At 38.9% G+C, this 27,975-nt stretch overlaps 1 protein-coding gene across 2 annotated transcripts in view; it reads right to left on the minus strand.

Annotated features, from left to right (window-relative positions):
* Positions 1-27,975, minus strand: part of TMEM131 (transmembrane protein 131) — a 185,657-nt gene that overhangs the window by 48,744 nt on the left and 108,938 nt on the right. For both annotated transcript variants that reach the window (XM_048858428.2, XM_048858431.2), the window contains exons 6-22: positions 26,647-26,763; positions 23,984-24,106; positions 19,344-19,424; positions 17,866-18,016; positions 17,715-17,771; positions 16,202-16,263; positions 11,727-11,835; positions 9,329-9,437; positions 8,663-8,816; positions 8,393-8,563; positions 7,903-8,013; positions 7,676-7,810; positions 6,389-6,493; positions 4,613-4,699; positions 1,338-1,490; positions 1,118-1,193; positions 906-1,023 (exon numbers count right to left, since the gene is read on the minus strand). In XM_048858428.2, the coding sequence (XP_048714385.1) occupies positions 906-1,023; positions 1,118-1,193; positions 1,338-1,490; positions 4,613-4,699; positions 6,389-6,493; positions 7,676-7,810; positions 7,903-8,013; positions 8,393-8,563; positions 8,663-8,816; positions 9,329-9,437; positions 11,727-11,835; positions 16,202-16,263; positions 17,715-17,771; positions 17,866-18,016; positions 19,344-19,424; positions 23,984-24,106; positions 26,647-26,763 (1,919 nt within the window). The remainder of the gene's footprint in view (positions 1-905; positions 1,024-1,117; positions 1,194-1,337; positions 1,491-4,612; positions 4,700-6,388; positions 6,494-7,675; positions 7,811-7,902; positions 8,014-8,392; positions 8,564-8,662; positions 8,817-9,328; positions 9,438-11,726; positions 11,836-16,201; positions 16,264-17,714; positions 17,772-17,865; positions 18,017-19,343; positions 19,425-23,983; positions 24,107-26,646; positions 26,764-27,975) is intronic.

A 27,975-nucleotide genomic window follows, 5' to 3' on the forward strand; every position in this document is an offset into this window, starting at 1 on the left:
ATTTACCTAACCCAGAAGTTCTCAAACTGTGGTCCGTGTACCACCAGTGGTCCGCAAGCTCCATTCAGGTGGTAAGTGGATAGTTCCCTCTAAGGTGCACGCCTGGGCGGCCGCACATAAGAGAATGAAGGGCAACCCACCTAATTAGTGGAGCCGGGCAGGCATGACTCCACTAATTAGGTGCCTGGACCCTGGAGAAGACGCACATGTAAGATGAGGTCGTGGCTTTGGGGGGACAATAGGCGGTAGGTGGGAGGGGGCAGTGGGGTGAGAAGAGGGGGTGGGGTGAATTTGGGATGCACAGGGCTGTGGCAGCAAGAGAAAGAGGTGACCTTCCTCAGCTCCAGGGCTGCAACTGCTGGGGAGAGCCCTTCCCAGCCTCAGCTTGGGGGCTGCCATGGCAGGGGAGAGAGGGAGAGACCCCCCATCCTTCCCAGCTCCAGTTCAGGGGCTGCCATGGCAGGGGAGAGAACGCACATCCATCGCGTTAGAAAGGTAAGACAACTGACATTAAAATATGAGTTGTGTGCTTTTATTTGTAGAACAAAAAAACATGAATGATTAAGTTATTTTTATATAGCGCTTTTATCCAGAGTGCTTTACAATAGATCGCTAACGGTATCAACAACATTTGGAAAGTTCATTAAGTGGTCCGCCGAGACCCTCAGAATTTTCAAGTGGTCCACAGGAAAAAAAAAAAAAAAGTTTGATAAGCACTGACCTAAGCCAAACATAGCACCTTGAGAAAAACGTCATTTTCCCCCCTTCAAACTCTTTTAGAATAGCAAACCTGGCAACTATTCCTTGCCCTTCTCTGGCAACACAAGAATTCAATACTGTAAACATGCAACACAAAACAAAAAGAATCAAGTGATTCACAGGGGACAGGGAAAATATACACTCACCTATGACCTGAGTTCTCTCGGATTCCTGCCCACACTCTGAACAAGTTCTCATGCAAATCCCAATCAGAATCCCATGCATCTTCTTGCATCGTTAAGCTGTGCTGAACTTTAGGTTCAGCTAAAAAACAAAAACCACTCTTTTATACAACACTTCAATATCAGTGGGGGGAAAATAAGTTGAGATTTTAATTGCAAAAATGAAAATTACTTACATTTAGATAGGAAAGGCAACCCCACATAACAGTGATTCCCACACTGTAAACCAGGATCAAAATAAATATTTGCTATCTGCAAAAAGTACAAGAATAACTAGATGAAGCAAGCATCTCTGACTAAAATAGAGAAAATAAATTCCCAATAACTGCAAAATTATCAATGTGTTACGTTTAAAGAAAAACTGCCTATTAGTACTAATAAACAAAACTCTCCAACCTTTGATTTTTTTCCTGGCTCTAAATCTTCTTTATTGCTCCTTAATCTCTTGTAATAAAACCGCACATCTTCGGACAGAGAACGTACATATTGTATTTTTACCTTCTGAGAGAAGGAATTCATAATATTTAAACTCTGATGAACTATTTTCCCCTAAAGGAAAGGAAAAAAAAATTATACAGTATACATTTCTTCCACTCACAGCACACAGTGGGCAAGCCATCAGACATCTACCTACCCAGGTAACATTTACCTACCTTAGCATTTTGGCAGAGGCCCACAGAATTTTTTGTTCTGCCCTTCCACACTCTTCCAAAACAGAGCCAATTCCTCTCCCAGTATACCACACCACTATGCACAGAACCACCCTAAGTATTTTGAGGAGGGTTAGTAAGATGATTTTTTGAGATACTCCCCAAATTTATCTGACTCCTTTTACATTAAAAGTGCCAAAAGAGGGAGACCAAGGGCTGGATTTTAGGTTCCCTCAGTCCCGAGGCAGAAGAGGAACCAGCTGCTTGTGATGGAACTGGTGCATAGCTGCAAACATTTAGAAGTATTTTGAAAGGGACAATAAAGTGGGATTCTGGAGTCCAGTAGGTTCTCAGCTACTGCTGGGTTGCAAGTATGTATATGGTGAAATTTAGAACAGTGGTTCTCAAAGCCGGTCCGCTGCTTGTTCAGGGAAAGCCCCTGGCGGGCCGGACCAGTTTGTTTACCTGCCCTGTCCGCAGGTTCGGCCGATTGCAGCTCCCACTGGCCGCGGTTCGCCGCTCCAGGCCAATGGGGGCTGCGGGAAGGGCGGCCAGCACGTCCCTTGGCCCGCGCCACTTCCCGCATCACCCACTGGCCTGGAATGGGGGACCGCGGCCAGTGGGAGCTGCGATTGGCCAAACCTGTGGACGCAGCAGGTAAAGAAACCGGTCTGGCCTGCCAGGGGCTTTCCCTGAACAAGCGGTGGACCGGCTTTGAGAACCACTGATTCAGAACACACACAATGCTTTATAAATACTACTACTAAAACATCACAATCAGAGATGGTCAAAAAACAGGATGAAGCCTGCATGAAAATTCATGAAAAACAGATGGATGTTTCACAGACAATTTTTGAAATTCCAAGTTTGTGTACCAGCTCTAGTCATGACCCTCTCTCTATAAAGCAGAGAAGTAACACATTTCATCATTTTAAATCAGAAGAGTTAGGTGACTCAACTAAGTGTCATCTGCAGAGCCCTGATTAGAATGCCTGAGCCCCATGTTCTCTATCCTGTGTCTATTTCACTATACCATGCTGGCACTCACTGAGATACTCCTTCTTCTGGCAAAAAGCCATCAAGGATGCTCAGTAGAGGACTGGCTTAGCTGGAAATTGTGATTGCCTAACTACCATCTCTGGCAGTATACATGCTACAGCCCCCACAGCCACAAACTACTCGGAGATCCTACCAAAAATTAGGGGACCTGCGGTCATGTTTTTCCCACTCATTGAAAAGGTCAATGCTGGTGAACGTGAAGGGGAATATGAATAACCTGTGATCTTTAGTAAAGATCAGTGACCTACTTTCAACCTTCACAAAAGAATACAGACAGATGCAAACAAATGATGTTTTCAAGGTTTTATTGCAAGGAAGAGGACTAGAAACTTACATCCTTCCCTCAAATGAAATCTGAGATTTATCTTTTATATATCTCAGTGCTAGAGCTGGGGTGAGACACAGCTGTGGGCTTGCAAGCCCCAATGATGGCTGTAGGCTCAGGAAATTCTTGAAGCGTCACAAACAAGAAAAATAATTTTTCAACGTGATGACTGGTGCATGAAGGGATAGTTTACTACATGGCTTGGTCCTGATGAATGGACACATTCCATAGGAGGAAGAAATGACTGTGCCCAGAGCCCCATGTATGGCGTCTTGAAGATGCACTCAATTTTTATTAATGGGCAATTTGGGACTCCATTAAACTCTTTGGCAAAAACTAATAGTTTTTTTTTTGTTTGTTTTAAATCAAAACACTGTCTCAAACCTGTACAGTGATTACTAACAAGAAGAGACTATACAGCTGAATAATCCCCTTTGTGAGCCGACAGCCTTTCAAAAATCTTAAAAATACAATTCCCATCCTTTACTCAACTCACACCCTTGCAATAAAGCACCCCTATACTGGTCCTTTGCTACCATCTCTCTTCTCCCTCTCCCCCTGCACTTTTAGTTTTTGTATTCCTTTCTCGGATGATTTTCCCTTCTCCTTGGTTCACTACTCATCAGAAGGCTACATGCTGTTCAGACTGGGTGATCATCCATTCATGGCTCACAGCTGGGCCAGGCTACATGTGATCCCATGATTGTGCCAAATGCCCTGGGAGCAGAGAAGATCTGTTTAATGGACTGCTCCCTGACACACAGCCCTGTACAAAATCAGCTGCTTCTGGGGCTCAGTTCATGAAGACTGCAGCAGCAGCAGCGATGAAAGATAGGCAGATCCCCATAAGCAGTCATTGTGTGTCTACAGAGGGATTAAAGTGGATCCAGGATCATACAGCTTCCTTGCTGTACTGTGCACATGTGCCCTTAAGGGCGACCCATCTCCAGGTTCGGAAACAATGCTAAATGCACAACTAATCTTGTATTTTTGTAAAACTGGCCAACTTAAGAGTTTCTTTGGTTTCACAGTCTTTCTTCTGAAGGTCTCAGAAATCTGAAGATATACCTGATATAAATAGGTTTCAGAGTAGCAGCCATGTTAGTCTGTATTCGCAAAAAGAAAAGGAGTACTTGTGGCACCTTAGAGACTAACATATTTATTTGAGCATAGGCTTTCGTGAGCTACAGCTCACTTCATCGGATGTAGCTCACAAAAGCTTATGCTCAAATAAATGTGTTAGTCTCTAAGGTGCCACAAGTACTCCTTTTCTTTTTGCTGATATAAATAGATGCCTTTCTCTTATTCCTGGCACTAACGTAGAAGGAATGATGGGGAAAACAACTGACCACAGCTACATCATAGCGAAGCTGAATAGAGAGCCACGTCTGGGCCAGGAGTCAATATCCTAGGTTCTGTACAAGTGATACAATAAAAGAGGCACTGAGGTGTGTGTCATGCCAAGCATCTGGGGTGATGAGAGCTTCTATATTGCTGGCTAATGAGAGTTTAAGAATAATCACCACTGTTCCCTCCAGCATAGCAATTCACAAGTCAAAGCAAATCATAAAGGAAGTTGCTCCTGAAAAGGATCCGAAGAAAAAAAGAAAGAAAATATTGTGAACAAAAGATCTTACTGGAAAGGAAGGCGGAAGGTGAATGTGTTTAGGGGAGCAAGTCAGTGAACCCACAGCTATTACAGCCTTCACAGGAATTGTCAAAATCTGAAAGAACAAGAGAAGTTTAGTAATACATCTTCCCCAAGTGGAATCTTTATATGTCTGTCTACTCATCCTTTTATTTCTGTTTTTAGTTACACCAACACATTTTCTTAAAAATCTAAAGTTCTATTATTCCTGTTTCATATTTACATATAATCAAGCCACACAGACTTGGCATAATGATATGACAACCAAGTGTGTAAAGTTTAATGTAAGGATGATTATTTTAAAGTCTCCAGCCCAATATTTTGATTACTCAGCCAATTTTCTAAAAGAAAATTCCTCAAGTCAAATGTTTACCAGGAAAAAAATTAAGAGGCCCATTTTTCCTTAATCGCATTCTACGAATTTATATGCAACTCAGTATAAGGCAGAATAAAACATACAAGCAAGTTACAACCTTCCCAATGGGCATTTTTGTTTTTCCTTGGAAAATACGACATCTTCTTAAAAATACTGCACTTGTGTTTACACAGGAGATATTAAACTGCTCTAGAAGCACTATAAATCATGGTAGTGTTAAGCTGTAGACACAAACATTTGTTTTAGGGATTGGAATATATATAAGTAATATTAAAGATGAGCAGATATCAGTCCAACGAAGTCCTCACAATCAGAACAGGACTGAAATGTGTGCACACACAGGAAAAAACAAACAGCTTCAGATTTTACAGCTGCCCAGAGGGTCAAATATGTATGCATCTGTGCATATGCAAACAAATGCCAATACTATTTCTGACAAATACAGAATACTGGAAGACTTTTAAAATATCCCCTTTTTTCTGTAGCTGCATCCAGAATAAGCTACAACACTTCCCGACTCCATAAATCCACAAAAACAAACAAAATGTTCACAATATAGTTTATAATATGCTATATCAACACATACTTAAAGACATTGGAAGCTATAGTCAAAAGTTGTTAAAAATGAAAGTGATCCCATCATATGCTTCAAGGTTACTCCTCTTATTGTAGAGATTAGAATATATCTTGTTTTGTGGATATTAGCACTGAAGACCAAAGAGGTCAAGTTAAGTAACTTTTCATTACTTCTCTCCAACAATACGACTCCATATTGTGGGCGGATAACACATTCTAAAAGTCTCAAAAGGATGTGCTACAATGAGCTTTGAGAAAAAACTGAGCTATTATGCTTTCACACAAATGACAGACATGATACACTAAGAGTGTCATCACGATGTACCACGTCAAAAGATCCATGCCATGGTGCTTTGAGTATGCATCGACCCTCAATGCACTTGGACTCACCTTGAAGCGTCACATAATAGATTGAAACAGAGATTCCAAAAGCAAAGTGGAAAGCTGAGTGAAACTTGCCTTTTTTCAAATCCCTTCAGAGCAAATACAGTACCACTGTATTTCACTGCAACATATGCTTAATATAGTATTCTATCCACTGGGATCCAGACATGTCATTAATGGAATTGTTATGACTTCATAGTTGATTACTGATGTGGTTTGCATCATCAGTTATGGCAAGCAACTATTGCACCAATGTAGCAATTGCTTTTCAGAGTTAATATCTCAGTCAGTTAAAAAAATCTTCAAGTATAGCACAAAGTACCAGTCCACAATAGGATAAAATGTCTTTTACCCAATAGCCGAAATATAACAATTAACTCATCTCATCTATGGCAGCACCACTGTCATTTAGGTAGGCAATAAGTATACCTCATAATCTGTTGTTATTTGTAGGGCTCCATCATGAATTCCTTCAAGTTCTTTTGCTATTAGTTTTACTCTAAACACAGCATAATAACCAGATGCTAATATTACCTGTAAGTGGTAGAAATATATAATGAATCATTTATGTTTTATGCCACATTCTTCCAATATAAACAGAAATGTTAGTAGGAAACGTACCTAATAAACTGCAGGTTCTATATACCAATACAGAATTTGTTTAAATTACATACATTAGCTGCAAAACAATTTTTCTTTCAACTTAATCAATATTCTGATTAAATTAGACTGTAAATTCCTTAGCCCAGGGAGATGTTTTTTTAAACTTGTTTGCAAACCACCATGAACATTTACAGTGTTACCTTGATTAATATTTCCCTTTATAAGACCTAATTGTCCAAAACAGAACACAACATATCATGACAGAGAGCATAGTGAGTTATTTAACTATGGTAAGAACAGCAGAACCAAGCTTGGGATTTGTGGATGCTCTGCATTAATGTTAACAATGGTATTATGATTTAATACTATGAGCAGCATCAGTGATAGTGGGTTAATTGTCAATCCCTGCAAGCTGCCTATACAAATAAAATAAAAACATAATAAAAAATAAACTTTCTGTCCATTGTTCATCCACACCAGAAGACGGACAGGAAGCCATGGATTTGGTTTAATTAGGCCATGACTTTATTCCTTTCTCTCCACCTACTGCAAGGGAGCCCATAAAGGGGCAATGCCCCTTTTCTTCCAGCTAGCCGGACAAAGACCCACTATGGTTGCAGTGGGCACATTCTGTAAACAAAAACTCACAGGTTGACCCCATCTTTGTATCTCCACATGTACCACTTATACTTCATAAGAGCAGCTGAGGAAAGTAGAGTGTAACCTGCTGCTATTTGCTTGAATCACTTTCACCTCCTGAGCAGCTGTTATGAATGGCTAGTTCACAAAGTTCATTCAACTCTAGAAAGTGACCAGGGACATGACTAATATGCAATGACCCAGGAAGCGTGTATACCAAGATTCAGCTTTCTGAACATTTTATTTTAGAAACTCACCAATCCATCAAGTGTACCCTTAGGCTACAACTATCCCACATATGAACACATTTATTTTACCTTCTATTCGAAACATACTACCTTGTTCATTATCCTGCAAATATCTTCATGACAGAAAGTTATACTTACGTCAATCATTGCTACATTATTTATCATCACTTATCAGTGTGCTACATGCAGCTTTTAACTAAGGACTCAAGAAGAAGGGTTTACTTACTGAAGATTGATCAGATACACTGGCATTTTCTAATTCTGGAAGGTTTGCAATTATTGTGGTTCTATTGCCTTTTTCGGTAACCAGGAGTTCTATAGTCAAGCCATCCCCTATAACATGCCAGCTTTTTATAGCCAGCTTAAAAAAAGACAAAGATGACAATCTCAGCAATGACATAGATGCAAAAACGTACTACAACAAACAGGAATTTAAAATATGTTGATTCTTACCTCAATGGGATTACTGTTGATGATTACAAATAAAATGCTAGTAGTTTCTGTTGCACTCAGTATCCCAAAATCTATGAAACGCTCCTCGAGTTTGGGGGGTAATACAAAGTACTAGAGAGATTAAGAAAGGCATTATAGCTGCACTTAAAAATACACAGTACATTCAAAATCAGAATTCACTAGCAAATGCATTAATAAGTGAAAGCATTAAAAATCTGGGACTTTAGTTCATGTATAGAATAAGGCAAACAAACCACATAATAGAGAAAGTATGGAAAAAAACAGGGGAAAAAACCTCACCACATTAACCCAATCCCTGACAAATTATTTAGTACGTTGAGAACCTCACAGGGAAGGGGCAGCAAAATTTGGTTTACTTTTTTGTTTTAAATCACAAAGGAATTGAACAGCTACCATGGAGAAAGACCAAGAAAATCAAATTATTATTCTTTGATCTAGCGTGATTTTTCAAGGAAAAATACATACTTACATCTAAAAAACCTGTGTATGCCCGCACAGGCAGTTGAAATTTAGAAGCGTTGGTGATAAGTAAAATATTGTTATCTATATGAACAGATGACGTGGAAGGCATAAAATAAAGTGTGAAAATATATATGGATTCATTAGGTGGAATCAAGACTGGTTTGCTGAAGTTCTGGACCTAAATTAGTGAAGAAATAAGACCAATGTTAAAATATAAAATACTACAGTTCATTAAATATTTAATATTAGGTAAAACCTTCATTGGAATTGGGCTTACTTTAAACATTGTTTTTATTTCTTCTGGTAACACAACATCATGAATGAGGACTGCAAAACTGAATGTATTTGTAAGATAGATTGGCCTTTCCACAGAGTCAGCAGGACTGTCCCGGATGTGAAACAACGTGGCAGCATGATCAAATCCTAAATATCTATTTAAAAAGAAAAATGTATCCAAAATTTAAGATTTTCCTCAAAAATAATCTCCTGTGCTCTTTACCTCCAAAGACTAAAAGCAGTCAATTCACACAAAAGGGATGGCTCTCCCACTGTATACTCTATACCCCTACTTCAAGGTACAGTGGCAGGGCAATCCAAGCACAAAACAGTGATTGTTCCAATGTTTTAGAAAAGAAGAGCACGTGATACAAGTTTGCATTCTGAAAATATGAAGTACATAGTCGCAAGCCACTTAGGTAAATGACTCATGAAAGCCACTGAAAGTCCAAATCTTGAAATTAGCTTATGTGTTACTGAGTAACACTAGCTCATCTACTATCCCAAGAAAGCAAAAAATTAGAACCAGCAGCTGTGCTACTGGCAGAACGCCATAGTTAGGAGTACATGAGCAATAACCTTATTCCACAAAACACAATAAGAGACAGAAAAGCAGCTGATTCTCAGTGTTTAACTTTTAATCAGCACTCCGTTTATACAAACTTACCCATCTAATATTTCTGCTTGATATGGAATTTCAAGTTTTGAATAACTCTTCTCTTTTGCTTTAACAGTTATTTTTCCAGAAGACTGAGAAGATCTTTTTGCTTTTGAGGCTGCACATGTATGACAAAGAATAAAATAAGTTATGTGATCACTTTATTTACATAAAGTAGTAAATCAATAGCTATTCTTCATTCTTAAAATTTCATTGTTAAGCAATTAAAGCTGCCATTAAAAGTTAACTGCTGCAAACCAGTAGTAGGATCATTTTTCTCACCTAACTGATTTATACATAAAACATCAAAGCTGTAATTTTTTTCTCTATATGCATAAGAAGATGGGTACCTTAGTCACCAATAGACCAGGGCAAAGTTATTTAAAAACCATGTGACCTCTATCTTCACATTCCTTATTCTAAAGGACTTCTTAAAGATTACCTGTTGCTACCAGATGAGATACTTTCTATTAAAAGACATTTACTAGTATAAATAGGCTGCATATGGTGGAGCTGGAGAGATTCTTAAGACTGAATATTTTTAGGCAAACAATCATACTGGACGTTTGGCAGTGATTTAAAAAAAATACTCAGTCCAAACTCTCAGACCAGTAGTTATTGGGAGCAGAGTACAACAGAATTATGTCCCAATTTGAGCCTTGTTGAAGTAGATAAGGAATCATCCAACAAGTTACTCTAGAAAGCTATTTGTGAGGTAAGGTTGTGATGGGGGAGGAAACTGAATCTTTTCCCTAAGGAAAGTTTCAGGGAGTGGCATGGAATAAACCTCAAATAAAAGTCACAGGGATCCAATATTATTAAAAAAGGAAAGAAAAAAAAAACCTGGACGTTTTAACCTGGAAGACTATAGAAATAAGCAAAACCACAGTGCTTGCAAGGACTCAAGTAGTACAAGCTGTAACAAGACAGAAGCCTTCAGGGGTTGTTCCAAAGGTCTCAGAGCAAGCAGAACATCATGCTTGTAGAAACACCACAAGAAAGCAGTTAATGAAGTCATGAATATTGGCTGGTGGAAGCCACAAACACCTACCATTTTCATATATTAGGGCAGTAAAATCTGAAAAATGTTCAAAATAGGTCCTCTTCATTAACCCAACCCATCAGCCAACCACTTAAATGCTGCAAATGGTCTATTAGACAGAATGTTCTACCCAGCTGAGTCTGCAACTTCACCCTAAGCAACTTTAAGTGCCCTGCCACACTCATTTTATATCTATTTGTCTTCATTATATGTTTTTTCTTCAAATTTCTACATCTGGACAAATCCTTGTCTCAAGCTGGGGGCATTCAGCAAGTCTAGAATATGTGTCCTAACTTCTTATTTAACTCTCTTCTTGCAAAATTTTAGTATTAGAATCTTAAAAGTTGCAATGATTATAATTTACTTGGGGAGTCTCCCAACATTGTGTCTTGGTTCATCTCAAAATGAATGATATCTGAACACATAAACCTCCATTTTGAGTCATTTCAGCCTGTGAGACATACTACACCCTGTAATATTTTTACTGTAATACCTTGTGGATGCCTCGAACACTTATTCTGACAACTCAATAAAAACTCTGGTAGAAAACAGGTATGTTTTATGCACTTTTTCCTATAAAATTGCAGGGCCATATTGACCACATGAGGTTTGGTTGGGAAAAGGAAACAAACCACCAAGTCTCTCTAATGGACTGGTGGGATATAAGTGATAGCCACTTATACGTGAGCACTTATACGTGAGCAGTACGTGCTCTCCTTGATGCAAAAGGATACCAGTGGAAGTTCTATTTTGCACACCAAAGAAGTCTATTTCAAAACAAAATAAACTTAAAATTCACAGCAGAGTGCTGGGGAGGATTCCATGGTACATAGAATTATTTTCATATCTTCTGGGAAAATTTTCTGATCTGATGTTGTAGATCCAAGAAATGATACATCCTGTCCAAATTCCTATTACTAAAGTATAAGGAAAGTATCTGCTTTCTTGATATTCATAGATTTTTTACCTAATTTTTACCATCAATAATTCTGTTTTACCTTTAATAAACAGTCAACTAAAAACTGATATATTCTACAGACAATTCTGCTTATGCATCCAAGTAATTTTGCTATTCCATTATTTTTAATGTTTAGAAGATGGAGTACTTTAGAATTCATCTATTCCTGCTACTAACCAACTAAAACGATTAGTTTACAGTTTTACATGGCATAATTATTTCCAAATAAATCAGTTTTGATGGTCTCATCAACAAAAGTCTGACATGAGAAGAAATTACTCATTTTCCCGAGAAATACCACACAGCACAGACATTTTCCTGAAGAAGTATTTTTCAAATTTTCATGAGATTGCAGTAGCTCTTTGTAGAAATTTTAAAATATTTCTAAAGAAAGAAAAAATACTTACCATCAAAACTAATGCTTGCAACTTTGGTATATTTACTTTCAGAAGCTTTTAATGTAACTGGCTTAAAGTGTACTGTTATAGCTTCATTTTGTGGTGTGGATCTAACACTCTGCAAACAGAAGCCAAAATATTAAACAGTTAATTTGCTGAAAATTTACAACCACCACCAAAACAGTGCACAGCTTTTTGTATTTTTCCAGATGATCAGGTAACCAGCATTTGCAGCTTTTTTACAGTTTTATATTCACTACAATGAAAACAGCGTAAGATTAAGAGGCTTGGGAACTTGTCAAAGGACTCTGAATTAATCAATTTAACACCCAGTGAAGTGGGCAATACAGAACTTTCCACTAACAATATTAGGTGAATCCAAGCGTGGTTATGGGGAGAAAAGTGACTATGTAAAAAATAATACACACACACAGGGAGTGAGTTTTATCTTACGTTTATAACAACTAAGATTTTACTACTTTTTACTGGTGCTAATGCTGCAGAGCTAATATAGCTACAGAACAAAACTAGATTATTTTATGGTTCATACATCAACAGAACAGTTAAGTATTTAAAGTTCCTCAATAAAGGTTGTGCCATTTGATGATTCACAAGGCAATGACCCCAGCTTGACCCAGAGTGTAGGCTGAATTTGCAGAGCTGGCAATTACAAAAAAAAAAGTTACTTGAATACTGAGAAAATTTGGAATTCTACAATTTTACAGGGTCACTTTTCGGATTCCAACAGCATTTTAATGTTCTAAAGTGAGTGGAAATGGTATTAAAGATGAACACGGTTCGGAAGTCATTCTGTCAGTGTGATTAGCCACAGCTCATTTGTAGAGGTCCCAGTGGACATACAACAGAGTAGTTCAGGATCTTGAATATATCAGTACCATTTTATTTAATAAAAGTTGCTGGGATTTTCTTCATTTAAAGAAGCCAATTTCTAAAATCTTGCATATCTATATTACTGCCTTGTGCTAGATGAGATATCAGACCTGTCCAAACAATATCCGATGCCCTTGAGTGGCTGGCTTGCAGATGCAACAAGCCCAACTAACACTACTACAGTAGAACCTCAGAGTTACAAACACACCAGTCAATCACACACCTCATTTGGAGCTGGAAGTATGCAATCGGGCAGCAGCAGAGACAAAAAGCCAAAAGCAAAAACCAAAAACAAACAGTACAGAACTGTGTTTAAATGTAAACTACTAAAAAAAATTAAGGGAAAGCAGCATTTCTCTTCTACATAGTAAAGTTTCAAAGCTGTATTAAGTCAATGTTCAGATGTAAGCTTTTGAAAGAACCATAATGTTTTGTTCAGAGTTATGACTAACCTCCATTCCCCAGGGGCTCATATCTCTGAGGTTCTACCGTACAGCTAACAAATAGTCTCTTTCAGTTAAGTGGAAGAGATTTGTGTCCTTGGATTAAGAGGTACTGGGTTTTATTGTCAAATTTGCTGGTGTAGTATAGATGACTTGGATGGATCTATTCATGAATCACATATATTACCAGCTCCCTGGAGAGGACTATGTGTGTTGCAAAATAAAAAACCTTTGAAGTTGCTGTAAACAAGCAGAGAACTCACATTTTATGGCCATTTGTACCTCCCCTAAAGCAAAGGATAACAGTCTTTAATGGCTCTTGCACATTCAACTGAATGAGGCACACTAACTTTTATCTGTTCCTTAATAGCAAAAGCTAAACATTATAAAAAGTTATATCCAGCAATTAAAGTTTGGAAATATTTTAAAGGACAGTTCATTCTATATACAAGATTCTTTATGTACTTCTGTCAGGAAAGTAGGAAATTTTAGAAATACATGTACTCAACATCAGAGGTGCACCAAAGTTCTGTAGGTCCCCTCCTCAAAATGCTTACCTCGTGGCTAAAATTCATTGAAAGGAATTAATCTTTGCATTACTAAGTTCTGTTGCTGTCCAAAATTCCTTAATTGTTTTCATTTGTAGCTCTCAAATTCTCCACATGGATTAAAACATTTAAAAGCAAATTAAGGCAAATTAGAGAGATTAAGGAACAACCAACCACCTCAAAGTCCTTCTTAAGTCTAAAACAAAATCTCATTTTCCCCAAAAGTAAAACTCTCATCCAAATACCACCTTAGAAAACAAGTTTCTTATAATGTTCCTAGAAAGTCACCAAATCTGCACTCAAACAGGAGGGCACAGGAATGACATACCAAAGCTGAAGACCTCTCACCAAGAATGAATGCTGGGCCATCAGCCCAGCCTGCCTATGTAAACCAGCAACTGCCATATCACCACACAAGGAAAAAGGGAAAGTTTCAAGTAGCCATACTACACCAATATTTGGATCTGCCATGGACTGCTGCACTCAGACCTCCATGCTGATGTTCCAATTTACCGATCCAGCTTACCTAAATGACACTCACTTTTTCTGTGTGCCCAATCCATAGGTAACAACATATTTGAAAAGTTATACCTCCCATACCTTCTTGGGAGTGTGAACAATGAAGCCAGAGTATAGTTATGGTGAAAGAACTGGAAGATTCCTTCTTCTCTTCTTCCCCCTACTTTCCGTTAATCTTGGACTCAAAACGGATAGCTAAACCCTGGACTGAATCCTCAACCCAGAGGCGGACATAAACTTGCCAACTTTCACAGAAACTGAAACCTTACAACATAATGCCCAGAATGGCTAACTTTTAAGAAAGCATTTCTTTAACTTAGCTTCCCCTCAATTTTGTCTCTCACCCCCGCCCCAAATAATAAACATACACAAACAAAAACCAAAAACACCTATAGATGAATCAAGCTACTTCTCATACAGACTGGAAAGGAGAAAAATAGTTATTTCTCTATGAAGCACTGGGCAAGTGATAAGGGTTATATACCTTGGTAGTATATTGTGCTCTCATATTCCTATGATGGATCTCAGCTTCCGTATGCTGCTCTCCCCACATGCACGAAACTCCCCCTATTAAACAGCACAACTTTCCAAGTATTTATGCAAGGAAAGCCGCATGTCTGTACTAGTATCTGCTGTGCCAATAGGAGCAAAGTTCTGTTCTAGCAACCAAATGGGTTTAATAAAGAATTTTATCAAGCTACAGAACTGTTAAGTGTTCATTCTAGAACATAAACAGACAAAAAATAACCAATGACAAGTTTTTAGTAAGATTTTGACATTCAAATAATCAAATAGTTTCCTAATGCTCAAGAACAAGATATAAAGCTACACTTATGCAGATACCACAATCTCAACAAATAGATGGACCTTTTCTGGAGATGCATGAAGAAGGTAGTGACTCAGCACCATATTTAGATTCAAGCAACCAGTACCACTAGCAAAATAATGTATATTGCATTCATGAAGTGTGCTAGTTACTTTACAGACCACAAAAGTAACAGTTCCTGCCCCCACAAAAACAAACAGGGACAATTCAAAAGGGAAAAAGAAAAAGAAGGCAGAGAGGGGGTGAAGGTGATGATAAAAGTTATGAGAACAAAATGTGATTGCAAAGAATATTACATGCAGATCTTGATGGATTTATGCTTTTAGCTTTGGTATTAGACTTTGTATTAGTTATTTATAGGGGCCCTCTGGGGGGGTTCAAACGGGGATGGAAAGTGGTGGGAAGAGGTGTGATTGTAGGGTTAAAAGATTGGGGAGAGATGGACGAAACAGCAGAGGGAGAGAGGGAAGGAAAGTGGGAAGCACAGAAGGCAGGGAGAGAAACTAGGCAACAGAAGGGTAGTGGTGGTAGGACAGGGGCAGGATGAAGACAGGACCAACAATCAATGGCAAAACAGCAAATGCAGATAAATTCCAAAACTCCGGATAGCACAACACTGTAAGGGGAGGAAGATGGAAAGCCCTGAGGACTTGCCCCTCATGCTGAGGCTGCTGTTGGCAAACTAAGAAGTGTAAAAGCTTCAAGGGGCTGGGACTTTTCTGTAGGCTTCTGTTGATGCCTACTTTTCCCACATGGAGTGTGAGTGAAGGGGGGCCCACAGGGCCCAGGGCTCAAGAGGCTTCCACTGGGGCTGGTGAGAGGACAGGAGTATGGGAGAGTTAACCCCTTCATCATCCGTCCTGCTAGACCTACTGCAGCTTGCTAACTGGTGAGAGGAGAAGCTTCAAGAAGTCAAAGCATTATATATGCAACCTCAGGATGTACTGCTTTAATACGACTAAGAAGCTAGGCAGGTAGTTTGAACTGAGAATGAAGGTAAAAACATAAGAAATTAAGTGAAACATGTTGCAATTTCTAGAGTCAATGTCAGAAAGATGTCAAGCTGTATCTTGGTAATGAACCAATGGACTGTATAGAAGTTTGGGATACTAGTTCAGGGAAAAGAAAGTAGGTTTCCTAGACTTCAACCTTGAACACCACTTAGTGGACTATATCATGTCAAAGTCAATGAATGAAAGTTTGGACACGGTCCTCTTCCTTTCATAACTTGTGAAATTAAAAGGAAATAAAACTTACTGTAATTGGTACATCCTTTGTTCCTGAATTTAATAAATGTAGATTTAAAATTTTTGGCATATCTGTTAAAAATGAAGAAATTAATTATCAGGTCATACTACTGTTTAATCCATCATACAAAAAGCAGTCTGTTCCAACCAGATTTCTGCACAAATCGACCACTATTCAATATGAAACTTATTTTAAAAACAGTTCAATTAGTCAGAAACTGGTTATTCATAAGAGTATGTTACGTTTTTAAAACTATGTTTCTATGTATTAAGTACATTTTGTGTACTTCAATCATTCTGATTTCTAAATCAAAAAGAATTCAGCAGGTTAATAATGTTACAATGAGCAACTGTGGCTTTCCTATACCAATATTCACCAGATAAAATGATTACATCGACATCATTCCATATAAGATGAAAGAATCACTCAGTAACATAAGATTTCAGAAGCAATGTCACTTACTCTAAAAAAACAAAAAAAACCCCCAAAAACAAAAAACCCCACTTTTCATATCCACCAAAGATGAATTTTTTTCTTTTACCAATGTTGCAAGTATTTACCATCTCATAATACTGACACCTATATATTGCTTTCTCTGATGCACAGACTGAAGACTAACGGATTCTCTGTTCACATTTAATCTCTAACTATATAAACACTTGTGCCAAGATTTCATAATCATGTAATTGACCAATATTTCAACAAGTCAGAACAGCAAATTTAATGAAGTTAGAAAAGTAGTTTTTGAACCTGTAGTCCATGGACCCTTGGGGGTCCACAGACTATGTAAGATTTCCAAAGGGGTCTGCATGTTCTTTTGAAATATTTTTGGGGTGCACAAATGGAAAAAAAGATAGAATACATTCTAAGTTAGAGGTTTTCAAACATTTGTGTACAATGTTGCAAAACTCTTAAGTCACCTAAAAAACAAAACCCTCACTCAAAAGTTAAAGAAATAAACTGTATGGAGCTAGTTCTCACAGTTAGGTGTGTGTAACTGTGCCAGCCTAATTTTCAATGATACCATCAGTATTATAATTGTGCATACAAATTATGTGCATATGGCCACATATTTAACAGGTTATTTGCATGCACTGCATACACTGATAACATTTTTGCACATGAGCTTGGCATCTGCAATCACATCCATCCATCTTTGAAAATCAGACCCAGGTTATTTTTTTGGTTTTAGTTTTATATTATATCTCATGTTAAGTATTTATTTTTATGACATTTTGGATTATTTATTATTAGGAGGAAAAAAAATCTGTTTTAAATGGCATTTAAAAAGTCGTTTTCCTTTAATTACATTTTTAAAAAAACCCGCCTGTGAAGACAAGCACAAATTAAGCTCAGCAGACTCCGAACGATCTTTAGGGTTCACCATTTTCCTCCACAAATAATTTTCATCAGTGCAGAACTGGGAATTTTCTATGTATATTGTCTACAATCCTTTTTTTTGGGGGGTGGGGTGGGATTTTATTTTTAAAACCTAGAATGAGAAATCCTAAGTATAATTTACCTTGTGTTCGTAGTGTACCAAAATCTAGCATTTCTGTTGATGAATAGATTCCTGGAGCTTTACAAAAAAGAAAAGGAAAACCATTAATATTTTCTTATTCTAGTATAGCAATATAAACTGAATATTTTAAATATTGCATTTTCCCACAAACCTGTTGTAACCTCTACTTCAACAGGAAGAATGATAAATTTTGTGTTGTCTGAGGCATTTGTTTTTATTCTAATGAAGGCTGTATGATTATCTGCTTCTCTTGAAGAAAAGCTGGCTCTCATCACTCCCTTTGTTTCATAGGGGGGAATTTCCTTTTGAAATAATCACAGACATAAATAAGAATACTGTAGCTCCAATAAGGCTGCAACATCGAACACATTACATTGTTAAAAAAATGCAGAATATTTGGTGTCATTTTTATGCATAGACAATGCTCTAAAAAGAATTAGCAGTATATTGGGGTGGATTATAATGGCATATTTATAAAAAAGGAAAGAAGGGCTAGTTAGCAATCTACCGACAACACAGTACAAAGATACATTAAGATTTCTGTGTCAGCATGTTTGGCCCGAGGAAAAGCGTGCCACATGCTGGTCTCTAGCAATGCTACTGCAGGACTGAAAGTGGTGCCTTTTAGGAAGAGGTCACTCTCAACCCTCTTCTGTTAGGTTGCCTTGCAACAGAGTTTCTCTCGGGACTCTGGGAAGGGGCCAGAAGAATTTTTCAACCCTTATCAGAAAAAGATACAGGCATAACTGTGGAATTCTGTTGTATTCACACTGGATGGAGTTTATATTTAAGAGGAGAATTTTAATAGCACAAATAATCACTTGAATACAGAATCTAATACAAAAGCAACATACAATAGACTTATATTTCCATCATAACCAAATATAGGTGTTTGCTTTTATTCAACACAACATGCAGGTTTTTCTCTCAGACAATGAAGAAATGTTTCTCCTTTAATAATAAAGGTTGTCAGCCATAGTAAAGAGAATTCTAAGGTGATTTATACATTGTTTAATAACCATAAACTCTGTGCACTGCAATCATACATTTCTAACATGTTGCATTTTGTATCTTAAAGATACAGCTTTAAGCTGCTGAAATGTATTTTGGTTTCTTTATAGAACTTCCTACTGAAGGATAAAAGTCTGAGTAAAGCCTTCGTCAGTCCCTCCTTCAAAAGGGCACCACTCATCTCAAACTGGAAGTAGAGTACACCTCTAGAAAAGGTATTTTTGAAATTAATCAAGCCCAGAACTAGAATGGTGACAGTACACCCCTTCATCCATGGATGCATAAACTAAGGATGTACATTTGGAAGTTCTTGTTTGGGAATCTTTTTCCCTGAAACAGTCATATGCATAATTTGACATCCTATACATGACAATGTTCAAGTGGCATCATGACCCCAACATGAATCACTGTATATTTTTCTATTTTTCCCATTTCAGAAAAATATATAACATGAATAGACACCTGTAATAAATAAGAACCTGATCCAGCTCCCACTGACTTCAATTTAATAATAGTCATTTGTATGCTTATCTACTTTTTAAATGGTTGCTGAACAAGAACAAAAATCACCAGACCAAAATGAATACAGAACCGGTTAGAAAACGTATGACCACTCACCCACAGTTTTTTTGTACCCCCTTGTTGACCTGTTGGAAGCTCTAGGTGGAGATCACCTCCACTTGAATACATTTCTACCACCTATGACAAAAACCAAACATTAAAAGAGCTTTCATTAGTTATGTGAAATTATAATCTATAGTGTAATGGACCGGCAAAGGCACAAGAGCACAGTCTGTTGGATCTACTCGGGGTGAAAGTAAGGCGATACGGACCGGTACGGTGTACCGGTAAAAAGTGGCTGCCGGTACCGGCCCCTACTGCCTTCCTTTAAAGTGCTGCCACTTTTGCTCCCCCCGCCGGCAGCCCTGCTGGGTCCCTAGCAGCAGGGCCACCAACGGTGGAGTGCAAAAAGGGCAGCCATGTTAAAAGCACAGCCACGGCAAAGGACCCTGCTTAAAGCGCTGCTGTGGCAGCACTTTATCTTTGCTGCTACCTTTGCCCCTCCCCAGGCTGCCAATAGGGAGTGGGGGAGCAAAAGGAGCAGCTGGCCAGGGGCCAGCGATTTAAAAGGGACTGGGGCTCCGGCTGCTGCTGCGGTAGCAACAGCCGGAGACCCAGGGCCTTTAAATTGCCGCTGAAGCCCCAGGCCAGGCAGTGTGTAAGGGCTGGCTGGGACGCTGACCACCTCAGCCCTGCCCCTTCTTCCCAAGGCCCCACCCCTTCTGGGGGCCCCCGTACTAGTAAGTTTTCAATTTTACTTTCACCCCGGGATCTATTCCAATTTTAATTAATTAGATTTTGCTGATTTCAGATAATCACAGTATTAAGCTTCAGGAAACAGGCACCTTCTACATCTATGTCAGAATTTGTAGAGCATAAGGTGTCATATTTACAGAAATCCCATCAGTGGAAGATTTGTTTTCTTTTCCAAGACGACACAGCTACTGCTTCCAACATTAACTATGTCTGAATGTTAAAATACTTTTGCCCTCAGAAGATATTTCTGTAAATTTAAAAAAAAGCCATCCATACAATGAGGTAGTTTAGAACAAGGTAAATTTTTTTTTTTAAACTTCAGTAGAGGAAAATAAATTTCATTTTAGTTATTGTGTACAACAGACTTTCAATGCTTTTGGCAGTCTTTGCCAAATAAAACAGTGATTTTTAAGGAAACTTTTTCCCTTTCTTTTTTATTGTTTTTCGAATTGACATTCTGTTTTTCATCCATAAATTTCAACACTTTACAAAAGTGGTTAAGAATGATTATACTCCATTTTACAGTTGAGAACACATGCATAGAGAAGTTAAGTGACTTGTCTGTGTTCAAACAATGAGTCACTTTCCTTTATTCTCTGCTTTGAAAATATACTGCATTTTATTTGCATCAATGTTTTTCCTTACTTACCAGTGAAGGCAAAGATTAAGCACATATACTAACTTCTAAAGTGGCTTGTCAAGTTTAATTTTTTACACGAGTATGATGAAAAGTGCTTTTAAATTGGCTAATTTCATGCTTTTTCTACTTTTTAATTTCCTCTTTAGAGAGTATCAGAATAGCAGCCGTGTTAGTCTGTATCCGCAAAAAGAACAGGAGTACTTGTGGCACCTTAGAGACGAACAAATTTATTTGAGCATAAGCTTTCATGGGCGACAGCCCACTCCATTGGATGCATGCAGTGGAAAATACAATAGGGCAATTTTACATACACAGAGAACACGAAACAACGGGAGTTACCATGCACACTATAATGAGAGTGATCAGTTAAGGTGAGCTATTACCAGCAGGAGAGTGGGGGGGAGAGGGGGAACCGTTTGTAGTGATAATCAAGGTGGGCCATTTCCAGCAGTTGACAAGAACGTGTGAGGAACAGTAAGAGGGAAAAATAAACATGTGGAAATAGTTTTACTTTGTGTAATGACACATTGTCATAAATATAAAGGGAAGGGTAACCATCTTTCTGTATACGGTGCTATAAAATCCCTCCTGGCCAGAGGCAAAACCCTTTCACCTGTAAAGGGTTAAGAAGCTATGGTAACCTAACTGGCACCTGACCCAAAATGACCAATGAGAGGACAAGATACTTTCAAATCAAGGGAGGGAAGAAGGGGAACAAAGGGTTGGTCTGTCTGTGTGATGCTTTTGCCAGCAACAGATCAGGAATGCAGACTTACAAATCCTGTTAAGTTAGTAAGTAATCTAGCTAGAAATGCATTAGATTTCCTTTTGTTTAATGGCTGGTAAAATAAGCTGTACTCGATGGAATGCATCTTCCTGATTTGTGTCTTTTTGTAACTTAAGGTTTTGCCTAGAGGGATTCTCTTATGTTTGGAATCTGATTACCCTGTAATCCTGATTTTACAGAGCTGATTCTTTTACCTTTTCTTTAATTAAAATTCTTCTTTTAAGAACATGATTGATTTTTCATTGGTTCTTAAGATCCAAGGGTTTGGGTCTGTGTTCACCTGTACCAATTGGTGAGGATTCTTATCAAGCCTTCCCCAAGAAAGGGGGTGTATGGCTTGGGGGGATATTTTGGGGGAAGATGTCTCCAAGTGGACTCTTTCCCTGTTCTTTGTTTAAAACGCTTGGTGGTGGCAGCATACGGTTCAAGGACAAGGCAAAGTTTGTACCTTGGGGAAGTTTTTAACCTAAGCTGGTAAGAATAAGCGTAGGGGATCTTTCATGCAGGTCCCCACATCTGCACCCTAGAATTCAGAGTGGGGAAGGAACCGTGACACACATCCACTCCCAGTCTTTATTCAAGCCTAATTTAATGGTGTCCAGTTTGCAAATTAATTCCAATTCAGCAGTCCCTCATTGGAGTCTGTTTTTGAAGTTTTTTTGTTGTAATATTGTGACTTTTAGATCTGTAATCGAGTGACCAGAGAGACTGAAGTGTTCTCCGACTGGTTTTTGAATGTTATAATTCTTGACGTCTGATACGTGTCCATTTATTTTTTTACGTAGAGACTGTCCAGTTTGACCAATGTACATGGCAGAGGGGCATTGCTGGCACATGATGGCATATATCACATTGGTAGATGTGCAGGTGAACAAGCCTCTGATAGTGTGGCTGATATGATTAGGCCCTATGATGATGTCCCCTGAATAGATATGTGGACACAGTTGGCAACGGGCTTTGTTGCAAGGATAGGTTCCTGGGTTAGTGGTTCTGTTGTATGGTGTGTGGTTGCTGGTGAGTATTTGCTTCAAGTTGGGGGGCTGTCTGTAAGCAAGGACTGGTCTGTCTCCAAGATCTGTAAGAGTGATGGGTCGTCCTTCAGGATAGGTTGTAGATCCTTGATGATGCGCTGGAGAGGTTATAGTTGGGGGCTGAAGGTGACGGCTAGTGGCGTTCTGTTATTTTGTTTGTTGGGCCTGTCCTGTAGTAGGTGACCTCTGGATACTCTTCTGGCTCTGTCAATCTGTTTCTTCACTTCAGCAGGTGGGTACTGTAGTTGTAAGAATGCTTGATAGAGATCTTGTAGGTGTTTGTCTCTGTCTGAGGGGTTGGAGCAAATGCGGTTGTGTCGTAGAGCTTGGCTGTAGACAATGGATTGTGTGGTGTGGTCTGGATGAAAGCTGGAGGCATGTAGGTAGGAATAGCGGTCAGTAGGTTTCCGGTATAGGGTGGTATTTATGTGACCATCACTTATTAGCACTGTAGTGTCCAGGAAGTGGATCTCTTGTGTGGACTGGACCAGGCTGAGGTTGATGGTGGGATGGAAATTGTTGAAATCATGGTGGAATTCCTCAAGGGCTTCTTTTCCATGGGTCCAGATGATGAAGATGTCATCAATGTAGCCCAAGTAGAGTAGGGGCGTTAGGGGACGAGAGCTGAGGAAGTGTTGTTCTAAGTCAGCCATAAAAATATTGGCATACTGTGGGGCCATGCGGGTACCCATAGCAGTGCCGCTGATTTGAAGGTATACATTGTCCCCAAATGTGAAATAGTTATGGGTGAGGACAAAGTCACAAAGTTCAGCCACCAGGTTTGCCGTGACATTATCGGGGATACTGTTCCTGATGGCTTCCCCCGCCCGCTGTCCTGCTGGTAATAGCTCACCTTAACTGATCACTCTTGTTATAGTGTGCATGGTAACACCCATTGTTTCATGTTCTCTGTGTATATAAAATCATGCTACTGTATTTTCCACTGCATGCATCCAATGAAGTGGGCTGTTGCCCACGAAAGCTTATGCTCAAAAAAATTTGTCTCTAAGGTGCGACAAGTACTCCTTTTCTTTTTTCTTTAGAGAGTAGTTTCACATAAGAAACCCAAATCATGCAAAACTTCTATTCAATTTTCTGCCTGTGAGCAATCCCAATTATTCTAGTGGGACTTGCATGTAAAGTTATGCAAGTGCTTATAATTTGCAAGATTCGGCCCTAAATTTACATACCTGTTTATTTGTAATTCTGTACAATTCTTTGAACACAGCTTCTCAAAATATTAAATTAGACAATCAAGTCATCAAATCAGTTATGAGTGTTTTTGTCCTTTAGTGCATTTTAAACAGGGCACTGCTCAAAATACCAGAAAAGAAGTTTTGAAAAGTGGGGGGAGGGAGGGGAAGCATTCTGAAACAAAACACTTTGTAATTTTTATACAATTTCAACAAAGCAAATATTGAACAAATTTCAGTGAACACTGTAAAAAACAAACACACACATGAAGCTGGCACCTGATGCTCACCTGCAAAGGTTCACTGTGGGGATTGTGTATATTTATTATAGGAGAAAAACTGCTATTTACAGGAACTCTTGCCCCAATAAAAGGGCGCAACCGATAAGGGTTCGGGACTCCGACACCAAACACCTGTTTCAAACCAGAGGAAAAATGAGTCTTAGTTTCTGCAACTAGTATTGTATCTAAAAAATGTGTCAATTTTAGGGAATGGACTCGGCAATTTTTCAAATAAATGCCATCAATTTAAAGTGTGCTCTAACTCTGAAAATTAATTTTAAAAAGGCATCATGGAAATCCATGTTTATTTCAGATCAAGTTGGCTCAGTGTACAACCAAGAGTATGATTTCTATACCCGTCACCTCTGCTAACTACTGACACACAAACACGGAACATTGAGTGTGACGAAAGCCAGGTCAGATTGTTGATCTCTCTGGTCCGATATCTTTTCTGAGTGGCCGGTACCAAATGTTTCACAAAGGTGAAAGACATCTCATAAGGGACAGTTACAGAATAGCTGTAATTTCTTCCTAAACAACTAAACTTCCTCTCTGTTCTATATAGGTTCTAATATCACACGTGGTCATTGCACCTGAGCAGCAGGCTTAGACGCAGAAACATGAGTATTTCTCTATATTTTTCTACCCTATCCATTTTAGCAGAAAATGTTCTTATTATCCACACAGCTAATTCTTTTTGAAAATTATCCTTCACTTGAATTATATTTAGTGGCAATGAGTTCCACAAGTTAATTGTGTGGTGAATAAAAAAATGTCCTTTAATCAGTTTTAAAATTTCTAAATTTCAATTTCACTGAATCCTCCCTTGCTCTTGTACAGGGGTCTCAAACTCCTGGCCCCCATCTGCGGCCTGAGAACCTCTCCAATGTGGCCCGCGGGCCTCCAGCAATTTTGGGGCCAGGTCTCTGCCTTGGCCCCACCTGCTGCCCCCTGGTGCTCCCCCAACCCCTGAGCAATTTAAAATGGCCTGGGTCCCCGCCCACCACTGGCAACACAGCAGAGCTGAGCGGCTTCCTGTGCACTCGCTCCACATGGCTGTCAGCCCCTCCCTGTGGCCCTGGGGCGGGGCTGTGTTCCGCACGCCGCCCCCGCCCCGAGCGCCCCTGCGGCCAATGGGAAGCTGCGGGGGGCAGAAGCATGGGGAGGGCCCCTGGCCTGCCCCGCCTTGGAGCCCCAGTTAACTGCCACACCCCCCGACCCCCTCCCAGAGCCTGCACCCCCAACCCCTCCCGCCCACAAACTCCCTCCCAGATCTGCACACACCTCTCAGCCCCAAACTCCCTCCCAGAGCCTGTAACCCCACCCCCTCCTCCTACCCCAACCAGAGCCTGCACCCAGCACCCAAACTCCATCCCAGAGCCTGCACCGCAGGCCCCCTCCCCCACCCAAACTCCCTCTCAAAGCCCAACCTCTTACCCCTTCTGCACCTAAACTCCCTCCCAGACCCTGCACCCCAATCCCCTACCCCAGACCTCCTCCCCCACCCAAACTCCCTCCCAGAGCCTTAGGCAGGTGGGGGGCAGAGTTGTGGGGGCGGGTTTGGGTGGCATGAATGACACTGGCCTGCTGGGATGATTTGAGGACTGGCACTGGCCCTAAGGTAAATCGAGTTTGAGACCCCTGCTCTAGTACTATAAGAAAATACACTGAGCATTTTAACCTACGTCCACCTTGCCAGCTTTGTTCTTCTCTCTCTCATTTTTTACTGTGCGACTTCAGACTAGAACCAAACTTTAAAATCTGCATATGAATTATTACATTAAATTGGCCCATTGGGCACCTAGTAAACAACAATAAAATTACTGGTGTATAACTTCTGCAGTTACTTTTTTTAAAAAAAAGAAACCATATTGTTAGGGAATTCAGTACAGATTTTCAAAAACTGGCTTAGTAACCTGGTTCCAGAATCTACTTGCCCACCACCATTTCTCTTTCCCACTCATTTCTCATATGCCTAACAGTACTGGTAGATTTACTAATGGCAAATACTTAATTTACTAGTGATTTGAATCAACTTACAAGTGACCTAGAAGTTGACATCTCTATCACATTGCCAGACTTTTGAATAATCCATCCTCCTAACTTAACAGTAAGACATCCACATTATATATGGAGGAACCTTCGTCACTCCCTAGTACATACAGAATATACAAACAATAGCTCCCCTTATATGTGAAGTTATTTAATATCTGATTCAGATACCTTATTCTCACTGAACAGCATCCACAATATGAGTTAGGGGGTCAGATTCTTGCCCTTAATTTGTTAGCTTTCAGCACAACACCAAAGGAAAGCATTCTATTAAAAAGTTGCCCCAATCAGGAACAGATACAAACTTGTGATAACAATGGGTAAGCTACTGCATACCTTTGTCTTCAGGAAACTTTTCAGACAGGATGCTCAGTATTAGGTTTTGATAGGGGTATTTACATATAGCAATTTGTGAGCATAATGGTGTTTATAGGTATTAATGCTCACACTCGGGCAACAAATTCTGTGGCACTTTTCTCCATATCTTGGCACCTCTTTAGATGGCTAAACAACACTTTTTATACCTACCACTAAACATAGTCACAAAAGATATTCACAGACCTATATGGTTATCTATTTTAAGAATGTTAAAAAGATTATTCTCGCATTTCTTCTCTTACCTGGTAAGTAAATACCCCATGATTAGAAGTGTTAATAAATAAAGTGTTCTCTACATTCCCAACTACTCTTGCAAGGAAAACTACATCAAAAGATGTGTTCCCTCCTGGAAGAATTTTCTGAAAAATAAAAGCAATGAGAAAATAAGAACATTGAAGGAGGACTATCCATCTTTCAAACAAACACTGTTGCATATTATAGTCAAGAATCCCCTCCAGTGTACTTCATGGCAAACTTGACCTAAATTCTATGGAAAGGATTTTGCAGCAGACTAGAAATTCTGTGGCAGCTTCACATAAAGCAAAGGAGGTTCTAAATGGAGTTAAATGTGAATATGAATAATATAATCAATACATTACATGTTTAGTTTGATATTATAATTAAAATTTACACTACACCCTACATTTTTATGTTCAATATCCTGCAGAAACTTTGTACCGATAACTTATAGCTGCATAATGAATGTTGTTGTAAAGAAACTAGCAATTATGACAGAACTTTTGGATGCATAGAAGGTTGTCAAAGGTTGTGCTTTTAGGGGCAGGGACCATAACAACATTTGTGTTTGTATAGCAACTTAAGGTGCTACCTAAAATAAATAAAAACAAACAGATGACTATTTCGTGTTTATTACTTGTTAAAGTTATTAGCAGTTAAAAAGTTCTGACATTTAACGACATTAAGTTTCAGCATTAACACTCATGGATATGAACGAGGCCATTTACTCCTGTGTTAGAATTACTGTTTCAGACAGTCTTACAACTCAGGCAGATATCACTTCATTGTTTTACACTCCATTAATGTTTTTAAAGTTTTCTTTGTAACTATACAGGCTAGAAACTCAATTTTATTTTTAAATGCAGCTGAGATCCTGCAGTATAGTTCTGGCACAAAGGGAGGACTCAGAAGGAAAGTCAGCAACCACAAAATGGCACAGTAAGTGGGACTATGACTAAATTTGTTAATGCATTTCTAATATCAGTCTTATTTTCTCTTCATTGTAATTTGTTTTTTCAAATCAGTTTAAGATAGCCACAATGAAAGCTATATAGTTCAAAGAATGTTTAGCTGAAACTGCACATTTAAACATTAGCAAAAAATATTAACAAGGAACAAAGCAAGATTTAAGCTATTGTATACAGTACTTCGTTAAAAAAATTAATGTATTCATATGGGTTTCTAACAGCTTAATCTAAAATGTCACTGAAATTTCTTAAAGATTTTAGTTTGAAAACAAAGTCAATTTCATAAGGAGAAAATACTATATATCACCTATTAATTCTACCTTTATATAGGCAAAGGAAGTTGAATGTCAGTGTTCACACAGTTGT

Source organism: Caretta caretta, chromosome 1 (assembly GCF_965140235.1).
Source record: "Caretta caretta isolate rCarCar2 chromosome 1, rCarCar1.hap1, whole genome shotgun sequence".
Lineage (NCBI taxonomy): Eukaryota > Metazoa > Chordata > Testudines > Cheloniidae > Caretta > Caretta caretta.